At 42.6% G+C, this 13,375-nt stretch overlaps 1 protein-coding gene across 1 annotated transcript; it reads right to left on the bottom strand.

The window, feature by feature from the left end:
- Positions 1-1,131: 1,131 nt before the first annotated feature.
- On the bottom strand, positions 1,132-9,603 carry LOC139464932 (uncharacterized). Its single transcript, XM_071246535.1, has 3 exons — positions 9,205-9,603; positions 5,957-6,075; positions 1,132-4,018 (listed from the first exon to the last, which is right to left on the bottom strand). Exons 1-3 carry the CDS (start codon positions 9,242-9,244, stop codon positions 3,749-3,751), a joined length of 429 nt encoding a protein of 142 aa, XP_071102636.1. The 5' UTR covers positions 9,245-9,603; the 3' UTR covers positions 1,132-3,748.
- Between the last annotated feature and the right edge of the window lie 3,772 nt (positions 9,604-13,375).

Here is a 13,375-nt window from a genome sequence, read left to right as displayed (position 1 = left end):
AAAGGCGACTATGCTTGTCGTAAGAGGCGACTAACAGGATCGGGTGGTCAGGCTCGCTAATTGGTTGATGCATGTCATCGGTCCCAATTGCGTGGATCGATGCTCATGTTGTCAGCCGCTGGACTGTCTGGTCTGTACTCGATTATTTACAGACCGTCGTCATATAGATGGAATATTGCTGAGTGCGGCGTTAAACAACAAACAAACAAACAGCTACCTTTCTATGTTGAGATCCAGATCTAAACTAGATACAAACGTGATTGACATATATAAGTGATAAAATGTACCCACTTATTTACAACTATGCGAACACATAGCATATTTTACTTTTAAGTACGTTCGCAACTTCACACATGAGCAAATGTACTCATAAGAGTAATATAGTGTATGCGTTCGGGGTTATAGTTCTCATAAAAGTGAATTTAGAGTGAGTGAGTGAGTAAGTTTAGTTTAACGCCGCTTTTAACAGTATTTCAGTTATATCGCGGCGTGTCAGCTTAATGTGGGAGGAAAGCCCGAAGTGATGCAGGTCTCAGACGTTTACCACTTCGGTGAAACCCACAAGCACGGGTATGGTGCTGACGAACCTAGAAACATAAACGGGGGGAACCGGGATTCGAACCCACGATCATAGGTTTCTGGCGTGCCCAAGGGACGCAACTCTGCACAGCGAATCGCGGCGCCTTAGACGACTGGGCCACCCGTGGCCCCCGATAGGCATTTAGAAGTTTGGAGAACATGAATACGTGACACTTTTTATTGATAGCAATTTCTTTTATTCTTTGTACGGAATTTCAGAGCTAATTCTTGCTCCTTCATCAGGTGATCTGGATCTCAGCATTCACCTGATGAAGGAACAAGAAGTAGCACTGAAACGTTGTTCAAAGAATAAAAGAAGTTGCTTTCGGTACAAAAGTGTCAGGTTTTCACTTAAAATTTGTTGGGAAGTGGGCATTTTTAAGAAATTATTAAGGCAGTTACAAATCTACAAATCTTTGGACAACGCCCCCTGCGGTTTGAAGTGTGCAGAGACGGGCCTACAGCCATTTTGAGGACGGTTTGGTTCTCTAGCGAACCTGACGCACTGTGAGAGGTATGGCGTCTGCGATAAGTTAGAATATTGTGCATTTGAATTGGAAAAGCCGTTTCCTAACTGTGCATAATTGTCTTCTCAACATTTAGGGGCGGGGACAAGCGGCGGTCGAATCAGGAGAAATAAAATTCTTTTAATAAAACCTTAACTTGAGAGAGCCGGTGCCCAGTGTTTCTATTAGCAGAGATCATATACCAATATATATCGATATATCGGTATATGGTCTCTGCTAGTAGTAGTGCACCAGTATGATGATTGGCACCAACGTTGGGCTTCATTATTGGAAACATATATGCCAGGAATGTGATCCCGGAATTCTGCTACTAAAGGCTACCTACCCCACGTACTGTTTGGCAACAATGCCAAGAATCAATTGCAACCCGCACTAGGTCGTATGAACAAGTATCTTTGAATACCCAAATGACTTATTCCACAGACTTCTGAAACTCGAACCATACCAGCCATACACTATAGGCACATGGTAATTGCATTGGGTATAACAGACACCATTAAGTATGAGTTACAGTCTAACAAAACGGGCTGTGAATGTTTTGAATCACATTTGCTGGTCCACCAATTGATCCGAGTCTAGATTTGGTTTAAACTGTCTTTCAGCGTAGCACACAGATAGCGAGGTCGGTGTGGCCAATTTTGAATTCACGAACGCCCATTATGGGGATTATATTTCAACAAATCAATCATGACGTCCCAGCGTCACTGATATCGACTGCGAAGACTCGGATGTAGCTAGTGTCCCAGACGTATAACGTCAATAGCAATCTGCCAAGAAAAGGGCGAGTGCATGACCCAGCTTAATGGAAATTACGTCGACAAATGCATGGATTGTAGGCATAAACGGATGGTTGTTTTTTAGGCCACGGTAAAAAATACCGCATCGCTATCACGTTGGCCAGAGAATAATTAAATCGGGGCCGTGCGCATCATTGGTTCACAGTATATGTCCACTAAAGCACTTCATCATGGTATATGATTTAACACCATCAGCCAGATTAGGTCCTCGATTATCCAGTGCATCTTATCGCCATCTTATTATTTATCACAAAAGACTGGAGATACAATACGCTGGATAATCGAGGGTCCACCAAATGCGGAGCCATCGTCGTTTATAAATTACTTGCAATTCGAGTGTGCAGTCCAATATATTTATAATTTATAACCCAACCCAACGCTGAACACTTCCTCCTAAAAATAATTCTGTTGATTTGTAAATCACTGTGGACACTTTTGCATCACGACTCTTTGGATGATGCAACAAGCCGAGTGGCCATTGTTAAACACACGCCCTCTGTCGGTGAGAAAATATTGGTGTTCGGCGTTGTGTTTTATATCTATAGTTCGCTACAGAAACGTGACGCCGAACACTAAAACACATCGCACCGGCCCGCAATCTCATTAAAATCAGATATTAGTTCACGTCACAGCAAGCACTACGATCTGATATTAATGAGATTGCACCTGCCAGTTATATATTAGATTTGAGAGGGATCATTAATACTTCCCATGGCGTCTGTTTCTATGGCCACAGAGTACAGAGTTTGGATTAAACGGAGACTGTAGGCTCGGGCAGATTGGCAGTCTTGAAGATAGGCACCAGATTGAGGCGAGTATACCGGACCCCATTCGTGACCAACTCGTGTTATTCCGGGACAAGCCGAATAGCTACTCGTGCCCCTCTCATGGCCATTTTTGCGACCGGGTTCCACCTTAGCGCATACGGGCATACCGAAAACAATTGTCAACTCGTTGCGTAATGGTTCACATATATCTCCCCATATATTATATATATTTCAGATGCAATGTAAAGCACATCTGGTCATGCGGAATTATACAGAATAGTTGAACACATTTAACTGTGCCTTGGGTATATTTTTAGATGCACGACATACGTAAAATCAAAAAATATTTCTGAGGGATTCTTTGATGAACAACTTGAAATCATACGCGCATTCTGATTGGTTTGTCGTATTTTCGCACATAACATGCATCGTTAGGGGGACGAGTCTTCTTGCAGGTTACGGAAAGGGGCGAGTGGTGACGAATGGTCCGGACCCCTATTGTAATACAGGAACATCAATAAATTAAGAGATCTGTGAAACTATGATCATTACACAATGGTCACTCAAGAATATATACACGCTTCACGCATTGAGCACTGTTCCAACACATATATCCACACACATATAGGAGACCCCTTTCACAAGACCTTTCTTCTTCTTTTTACGGACACATTAAGTGTGATACTGTTCTTGTCACAATTGGTATTCTTTTGGACCCGTTTTGCAAAGTTTGCCTTCCTTCATGACGTCTTAACCTCACTCGGATCCGCTCGGTTAATCCGCTACCTACTTCCGGTTAGCAATGCGTAATTATATTGAGTGAGTAAACTGTAAACGCCAGATCCCGCCGAATGTAGTCCGCAGGGCACCATAGCCGTTTTATAAGACGCGTTATTCTGTGCTCAATAGAAATTAGGTATAGGCATTCATTTGAACACAAAAAAAACAAAACGGAACAATTGGAACAGGCGTATTAGGATTATAGATGTGAAAAAAATAGTTCCAATACGGAGACCAGCTAGCGCTGGTCGAGGTCCAGTGAGACAGGTCGAGTGGTCACCACCTCGGAGACAGTCCGTTAATGATCCAGTATATGTCCAATAACACTTACAGAGATGAGAATATAAAGCATCACTACATTGATGACGCCACTTTGTCCGCCATTACACATATCTCTGTCGTCACAACACTGCCGTTTGATACAGCCAAGCACGTAGTGGTTCTTCTTCATGGCGCAATCAGAAAACTGGTTATCCGTGACGGGTACGCATGGCCCAGCAGAGCATGTCCTCACCACAGACCTCTGGATGACGCCGGTGTGGTTCTGGTCCAAAGAATATTCCACTTTCTGGAAGACAACAGGACAGGCATTAAATATCAACATGATAAGATGTACATGTCTTAGATGCGACCATTTGATATTTTGATATTCTTGATTTGGGTTGGGAAGATTTTATCCAAACAAACTTAAGTGTCCCAGCTCATGCTTGAAAAAAATAGTCATATTTCAGACTGTTTAAAAGAAGAAGAAATAAATTGCCTCAAAAAATACTCATTTTTGCAAAATGTCTTTATTTAATAATTTAGGTTTACAGTTTTAAATTTAATTATGTCTGGTCTTGCAGCTGTAGCTGAAAAAAACATATCCAGTCAATATCCATGTCAACAACAATATCATCATTCTGGGGTCAAGTCAACAACAATCTCACCATGTAGGGGCCAAGTCAAACAATCTCACAATTTAGGGGATCAAGTTAAACAATCTCACCATACAGGGATCAAGTAAAAAAAAATCTCACCATGCAGGGTCAAGTCAAACACTTTCAAAATGTAGGGGTCAAACAATCACACCATGCAGCTGCAGAGGTCAAGTCAAACAATCTCACTATGCAGGATCAAGTCAAACACTCTCAAAATGTAGGGGTCAAGTCAAACAATCTCACCATGCAGAGGTCAAGTCAAACAATCTCACCATGTAGGGAGTCAAGTCAAACAATCTCACCATGCAGAGGTCAAGTCAAACTATCACACCATGCAGGGCCAAGTCAAACAATCTCACAATGCATGGATCAAGTAAACCAATCTCCTCATTCAGGGGCTAAGGAAACCGATCTCATCATTCAGGGTCCATGTAAACCAATCTCATCATTCAAGGTCCATGTAAACCAATCTTATCATTCAGGTTCCATGTAATCCAATCTCCTCATTCAGGGGCCACATAAACCAATCTCATCATTCAGGGGCCATGTAAACCAATCTCCTCATTCAGGGACCAAGTAAACCAATCTCATTATTCAGGGGCCGCAAAGCAAACCAATCTCATAATTCGGGTTCCATGTAATCCAATCTCATCGTTCAGGGGCCACGTAAACCAATCTCCTCATTCAGGGGCCTGGTAAACCAATCTCCTCATTCAGGGGCCACGTAAACCAATCTCCTCATTCAGGGGCCAAGTAAACCAATCTCCTCATTCAGGGGCCAAGTAAACCAATCTCATCATTCAGGGGCCTCGTAAACCAATCTCCTCATTCAGGGGCCAAGTAAACCAATCTCATCATTCAGGGGCCGCCAAACAAACCAATCTCATAATTCAGGTTCCATGTAATCTAATCTCATCATTCAGGGGCCTGGTAAACCAATCTCCTCATTCAGGGGCCTCGTAAACCAATCTCATCATTCAGGGGCCTCGTAAACCAATCTCTTCATTCAGGGGCCTCGTAAACCAATCTCATCATTCAGGGGCCTCGTAAACCAATCTCCTCATTCAGGGGCCAAGTAAACCAATCTCATCATTCAGGGGCCGCCAAACAAACCAATCTCATAATTCAGGTTCCATGTAATCTAATCTCATCATTCAGGGGCCTGGTAAACCAATCTCCTCATTCAGGGGCCTCGTAAACCAATCTCATCATTCAGGGGCCTCGTAAACCAATCTCCTCATTCAGGGGCCAAGTAAACCAATCTCATCATTCAGGGGCCTCGTAAACCAATCTCCTCATTCAGGGGCCAAGTAAACCAATCTCATCATTCAGGGGCCACGTAAACCAATCTCCTCATTCAGGGGCCACGTAAACCAATCTCATAATTCAGGGGCCTCGTAAACCAATCTCATCATTCAGGGGCCACGTAAACCAATCTCCTCATTCAGGGGCCAAGTAAACCAATCTCCTCATCCAGGGGCCAAGTAAACCAATCTCCTCATCCAGGGGCCACGTAAACCAATCTCATCATTCGGGGGCCAAGTAAACCAATCTCATGATTCAGGGGTCATGTCAAACAAGCTCACCATGCAAGAGCTACGATCAGAGGCGCAGGTCATCTTCACGGCTTTATAGTTTGCATCGGGGTCCCCATCACAGTTGTCGGCAATGCATTTCCAACACTGGAGGGAGGCTGCGCACTCAACTGGAACAAAACATGACATAAGGGTAAAGGTCACTTCCGTTTGGAGACACGACTTCCAAGTTAACCATTAATCAAACCCGCTGAACTATGTTTGGTAGTGACAAATTTGCCACCCAACATTATCAACCATTTTTGTGCAGGCCTCGGTGGCTGTGTGGGATAGATCGTCGGTTTTTACTGCTGTTTTTAGGTGCCTTACTCTGATAGAGTGGGTTCGAATCCCGGATGGGACTCAAAATCAACAAGGTACTAGAGTGTGTACTTTACTAAGAAAGTATTATACGAAATATAACATTTGTCACATGATCAACGTTTCCAAGATTCATAGTTCAAGTCAATATATCTCTAATGATTTGTTTGTTTTGGGATCGGTAGGTTAAGTGAGAAGTTTAAATGCTAATTTTGTTAAAGGGGCAGGGTATTAAGTATTTTACGCTAATGTGACTACTTACTTCCTTTAGAGAAGGCTTTGCTTTTATTCTCCTTGTAAAGTGATAGCATTGACAAGAAACTATATATAATGCTTTGTCGTTTAACGCCGCACTCAGCAATATTCCAGCTAAATGACAGCGTCTGTAAATAATCGAGTCTGGACCAGACAATCCAGTCATCGTGAACATCTGACCCACGCAATTGGGATACGATGACATGCATCAACCAAGGCAGCGAGCCTGACCACTTGATCCCGTTAGTATTGCCAATTTGGTAATACCCTCTATGGTTATAAACAGTTTAATATGAAAAAGTATTCCCGCAGTGAAAGCATTTTCAGATTTCTGATTGCCTGGATGATAACACGAGTAAGATTGATTGGATCCCATTTCTATGTTTCATGGCTTGATATTTAATCGTGTCAATAGACGTATCATATTAAAAATAATATTGAATGGTTTGAGTTATGCTCCGGAAACGAAACGTGACGGACGGGCCACATTCCACATCCCCTGCAAAACTTTATTTGGGCGGTGCATAATAAGAATAAGAACAAAACAATTATGTAAATGTGCATGTTTTGTTGTTTGTTTGTTATTTAACGCCGCACTCAGCAATATTCCAGCTATATCACGGCGGTCTGTAAATCGGGTCTAGACCAGACAATCCAGTGATTAATATTATGAGCATCGATCCACGAAATTGGGACACGATGACATGCATCAACCAAGTCAGCGAGCCTGACCACCCGATCCCGTTAGTCGCCTCTTACGACAAGCATAGTCACCTTTTACGGCATGCATGGGTCTAAATGTGTATGTAGAATTATGTACTTTAGAATACAGCGATTTTTTGCAACAATGAAGTTCAGTTCATGTACTCGAATTACTACTTCCTTGTTGTCATCCATGTTTCATATGGTATAACCCTACACTTGTGTATTTGTAGTCATTCACTTGATGCTCAGTTAAAGACTTTACTTCAGGTTTCAGCGGTAGCACAACTCAGGTTACCTGACAATTCTCATTTTGCATTTCTCGTGTCTGGGGTAATTCAATCACGATATATGGCTTATAAATCCGGGCCTGATGTGATGAATGTTTTACACGTTATGTAATATGCACGTGACAGTGCAGCAAGAGAGGAATGATCAGTTGACCAGATGCCTACATTACCTTATTAGTTCGAAGACAAAACTGTGCTTCAGTTGTGTTGATCAATGTAACAATACGCCCTTATACAATCAATAAAAAGCGACAAATGGGCTTACAGGTGGCGCAGCATAGGTCGCGAACTAGTCGAGATTTCTGGGAAAATAGCAATAACAAAGGCAACATCCCCTCCCGGAGAATTGCCAGAGATTAGAGCCCCTTTAAGTCAAACAAACACCCTGGCCACAACTAGACTGTTCTTTTTTTACTTGTAAAATTGATCTGTGGATTTTGTAGCAATTCAAAACCTCAAATGACATAAATGATTTGAAATAAACGTTACGTTTGGCATTCCAAGTCGTCGTTCAAAACGTGCCTGCATGCATGCAGTATAGGGCTTAAACGTCACTGTTAATATACAATAAGTAAGTTATATCACGGGCGGCCAATATGCGGAAGCAGGCGGGTTTCTGTTCGAGACAGTAATACTTTCCGATATAAATGAATTTACCCCCAAAACAATTTGCATGACTCCCTCATTCCCCCGGAATATTAAACGACTCGTCCCTGATCAATTCTGAGCAATGTGTGTAGCCTCACGGTTCAGAGAGGGTGCCCCAGATGTCTGCTTTGTCAGCCATACTGGAGTTATTACACATATATTGAAGCTGCTGAGTAGGTTGTATTGATATTTAAGGCTGTATCACAATATGTACATGACTTGGTACTTAACTACCCATCATAGGGAATTGGAACAGGCATGGGGAAGTGTAGGGACGAATTAACCGAGGAAAGCTCACATTTAAAAGGCACACATTAGGTGCAAAATCCATATTCCTATTTTGAGTCCGTTTTGTTATGTAATAAAGATAGTTCTATTTATTCATCATTCGGCAAGGTGAAATATTATGTAGCCTACATGTAGTAGAATGACAGACGGGTCCAGAATTGGGATGGGGGATCACGTCGGGGGACCCACCCACCCTAGGATGGGGGTGGGAGATCACGTCGGGGGGGGGGGGGGGGGGGGGGGGGGGGGGGGGCACCCACTGGATCTGTCTGTTATTATGAGTACAGGCAGCAGATGGGAAGCAGAACGTTCGTAACACACTAACACACACACAAACTGTATCATGTGTAACTCAGAGAGGGAGTCGTATCTGTACCATGTACCTTATGAACGGAGCCGGACACGACAATAACACCACTCGGCTGGGTTGTGATTATTAAAACGAGGCTGTTTAGACTATTGTTTACAAATTCACTTACAGGCCATACGGAGACGGATCCCTTCGTAATCAATCCCCTCACTGAGATAACGAATCGACCACTTTATCATGAAGCTGTATTTCAGCTGCTATCAGTATGACTAACGTACAGCTTGAAGCAAACATACACGAGTTGTGACCCACTCGAGCTGGATACACCGATGTGCTTGAAACTGACAAGTTGGTGCGGAAGTTTGTTCGCTCGCTCATCCAAGCTCGCCAGGTCACATGCAAGTTGATGAAACAAACCAAGGGCTATATATCGTGTATTCACCTACCTGCAGACAACAGCAGTATCATCCGACAAGAAAAGAACATGTTGATGACGTTAGTGCATTGGTCATGTGTACAGCGGACAGGAACTTGAGACGAATCCACACATAACGTCACCACACTGCTTTATTCGTTGTATCTAGACCGTGAAATATCGGCTCAAAATAGCTGCCTCCGGTTCTCGCTCGTGTGAAATGTAAAGCCCTATTGCCGCGATGTTGAGTGCTCCACGCCTGTGTGTGATGTTCACCATCAACAGCACTGCATGATTGCCCCGTGTCCGTTGCTCTTAATGTTGCAATTAACACGATTATTAAGGACGGCTCCAACTTGCGTGCCAGTCGGTGAAATTGACATTCCTCGTTTAAGATCAAACGGGTTCTGTCGAAGTGTTTGTGCATGGCGTAGCTCGATGAAAAGTTCCACCTCGTGGCTCCATGCGAGCTATCAAGCATTTTACGAGCTTTGGTTAATTCGATAGCAGGTCTGAAAGCCTGGAGAATTAACATCGGGAATATCGTGTTTTTCCAAACTAGACTTACGTTTAGCCTCTGAAATGAAAATACTTTAAGGCTAAGCATTTTTTTTATTGTCTTTTAATGTGTAATCAAACAGCAATGAGCATCGCTGGAGGCTGAAGCACTTAGTCTTTTATTCAGAACCTGAAATATTAATATCCGTAATCTCCAAAGCAATTCGTCAATACTTTGGCAAGTCTAGATTTCTTCTGAAATTGAATATATTTTCTCGGCTCTTTTCTAATATCTATTAGGGGCGGTCGGGTAGTCTTGTGGTTAAAGCTTCGTTCGTCACGCCAAAGATCCCGACATGGATACAATGTGCGAAGCCCATTTCTTGTGTCCCCCGCCGTGATATTGCTGGAATATTGCTAAAAATGGCGTAAAACCATACTCACTCCATTATCTATAAGAAGGGAATTTAACACCTAAAAATGATAGTTTAGCTTGAGACCTAAATTGAAGATTTCTTGAAGACATGCATCCGTGGGATGGTTTTTCTATTTTTGTAATTTTAGTTTTTTATTTGTGTGCGTGCGTGCGTGCGTGCGTGCGTGCGTGCGTGCGTGCGTGCGTATGTTTCAGGGACTGTACATACAGGAGTCTGCCTGGAAATGTGTGTACAAATTGTTCACATTTCCCACGTGACCAAAATTTTTTTCCACATTATTATTGATTATTATTATTGGGTATTTTATTTGCGGGACAGATTTTTTCTGAAATAGCGAAACATTTCGAAAGTTGCATTAACTACATATATATTTCACGCTGTCCGTTGAAATGCGTCCATTATAAAACGTGACATGAATAAATGATCATGTGTTCGAATCCCACACTCACCTTGAGTACGCATGATCCTTGCTTGGTTGGTTGGTTTGTTGTTTAACGCCGCACACAGCAATTTTCCAGCTATATGACAGCGGTCTGTAAATAATCGAGTCTGGACCAGACAATCCAGTGATTAATATCATGAGCATCGGTCCCCGCAGTTGGGATCGATGACATGCATCAACCAAGTCAGCGAGCCTGACCACCCGATCCCGTTAGTCGCCTTTCACGGCAAGCATGGGTTGCTGAAGACCTATTCTACCCCGGACCTTCACGGGTCGCCTGATCCTTGGTATGTCAGCACCATGACGTGCTGGATGTCACTTAGTGGTGACGCCTAGGACCCGCATCACTTGTGGCTTACAGACATATCACATCCAGCTGACACGCGGCGTGACATAACTGAGTGTACAGTTCACAGCATGCACCGTTACACAAGTCACTCACTCACTCAGGGGATACTTTACGTATTCGATCTAACATACAGACTTGCCAAAGTAAGACTTACGTTGGAGTTTTCCGATGAGGCGGATTGTGTTGGAGTATTTCGATAAGGCGGATTGTGTTGGAGTATTTCGATAAGGCGGATTGTGTTGGAGTATTTCGATAAGGCGGATTGTGTTCGTGTTTTGCGATAAGGCGGATTGTGTACGTGTTTTGCGATAACGCGGATTGCGTTGGAGTTTTCTGATAAGGCGGATTGCGTTGGAGTTTTCTGATAAGGCGGATTGCGTTGGAGTTTTCCGATAAGGCGCATTGTGTTGTAGTTTTCCGATAAGGCGGATTGCGTTGCAGTTTTCCGATAAGTCGTCTAAAGTCCCATTCACATGGACACTTTTACTTACGTGAGTATATATACTTACATAAGTAAATTTACTTATGGTGGCATGTGAACGCATTTGCTTACGTGAGTAAATATATTCCAGGAGTAAAGAGACATGAGTAAAAGTATATTTGCTACACCTGATGAGGTCTAGTAAAAGTATATTTACTCATAAGTATAAATGCTCCTGGAGTATTTCTGGTCATGTGAACAGATTCTCCATTTGCTTACGTAAGCATATTAAATCCAAAGGGTAAGCTGCATCAGCCAAAATCACAACTGGCATTGATACCTGCTTGTCAGGCAATCTCAACTGCCTGGTCCAGTTTGGGAACAAGTCGTTTGTCTCTCCTTTATAGTACAGTTCTGAATTGCCAAGGACCCTGGCATCATGAACTTTGCCTGGTCATCCTACATTCACGTCAGTGATTATGTACTGATGGTTACACAATGCTTGTAGGAGAATATAATAAAATCCTTTCCTATTGAGGTAGTCACCGTGAGCTAGTGAAGGTGCAATTATGGGGATATGGGTTCCATTAATTGCCCCAGCACAGTTTGGGAATCCCCATGTCTCTTGGAAGCCATTAATGACAACCTTTAATTCGTCATCTACTCGAAGCTTCCCATATTTTGCCAACAAATTTTCTGTAATTGCATTGCAGATATCATGCACACATTTAGGCACGGTTGAGATACCAACCCCAAACAGGATGCTGATTGATCTAAACTCCGCAGAGGAGGAAAGCCAGTAAATTGTTATGGCCACCTTGTGATTCAGCTCCAATGGTTCCCTCACATACATTTCCTGTGCAGGAAAATACGGCTGTAGTTCCTTGCAAAGAACATAAAATGTTTCGCGTGTCATGCGAAAGTTATCGATCCACAGTTTGTCATCAATGATCGTTTGACGACATTGTTCCACCAGTGTTGAGAACGTTCTCTCTTCCACAGTTCTCTTTCCTGGCATAATCCTAAGACTAATCCCATACTAAGAAACTATGGAAAGTCTCTCTTTCGTCTCTGGTTGAGTATCTTCTACAGCGACATGGCCTCAGATGATAAAAGTCCACAATATATTTATGAAATGATGTTTACTTCTGCCTTGCATAAACTTTATGTGAACGCAATGTAAATATACTTTTGCTTACATGAGTAAATATACTCCATGAGTAAATTTGCTTACATGAGTAAATTTTTTCCATGTGAATGGGGCTTAAGGCGCCAGGTAGTTATCTAAAGCCTCATTTACATGCCCACAATTACTTCTGTGAGTGCATTAGCATATTGAGTAGACATACTAACTGGAGTAAAGTATCTTGACTTTCTGTTCACATGGTCATTTATACAATGACAGTATCTCTGATTTGCATACTGTTGGTACGTTCCGTTATGAAGCCTTTTTAGTGATTTAAGTCAGACATAAGTACGCGCAATGAGTAAACTGCTGATTCTGTAAAGGAGGCGAGATTGTGAGTACTCCCTATGTGTTCTAGGATAAACGAAGGACAAAAATGTATGGGCATGGAAGCGTTCACCGTCAGAGGAAATTTCGACATTGAACAGTGGACATACAATTTCAGCATGACACAAGAAACATTTAATTTCCTCTATGAGGAGCTTCCCTGTCAGTGGAACTCCCGTGATAGAGCCATTGATCTCCATCACAGAGTTGCCAAATAGAGTTGCTAAACATATATATTGTTTTGCCTCCTATGCAGAATACAGCAAAATTGGTAATCTTTTTGGGGTTGAAATCGCAACTGTGTTGACATGTGTGAACACAGTATGTGCTGCTACATCTGAAACACTTCTACCAACATATGTGGTTGGTTGGTTGGTTTGTTGTTTAACGCCGCACTCAGCAATATTCCAGCTATATGACGGCAGTCTGTAAATACTCGAGTCTGGACCAGACAATCCAGTGATTGATATCATGATCATCGATCCACGCAATTGGGATTGATGACAAGCATGAACCAAGTCAGTGAGCCTGACGACCCGATC

This window comes from Haliotis cracherodii, unplaced genomic scaffold (assembly GCF_022045235.1).
Source record: "Haliotis cracherodii isolate W230 unplaced genomic scaffold, xgHalCrac1.p SCAF_17, whole genome shotgun sequence".
Classification (NCBI taxonomy): domain Eukaryota; kingdom Metazoa; phylum Mollusca; class Gastropoda; order Lepetellida; family Haliotidae; genus Haliotis; species Haliotis cracherodii.
This window is presented reverse-complemented; position numbering and strand designations above follow the sequence as displayed.

Excerpts from the sequence above, each read along its gene's own strand:
- LOC139464932 (XM_071246535.1), bottom strand. The coding sequence starts at position 9,244 with ATGTTCTTTTCTTGTCGGATGATACTGCTGTTGTCTGCAG. Across the intron at positions 6,076-9,204 it reads GATACTGCTGTTGTCTGCAG|TTGAGTGCGCAGCCTCCCTC; the intron begins GTAGGTGAATAC and ends GTTTTGTTCCAG. Across the intron at positions 4,019-5,956 it reads CTGATCGTAGCTCTTGCATG|AAAGTGGAATATTCTTTGGA; the intron begins GTGAGCTTGTTT and ends GTTGTCTTCCAG.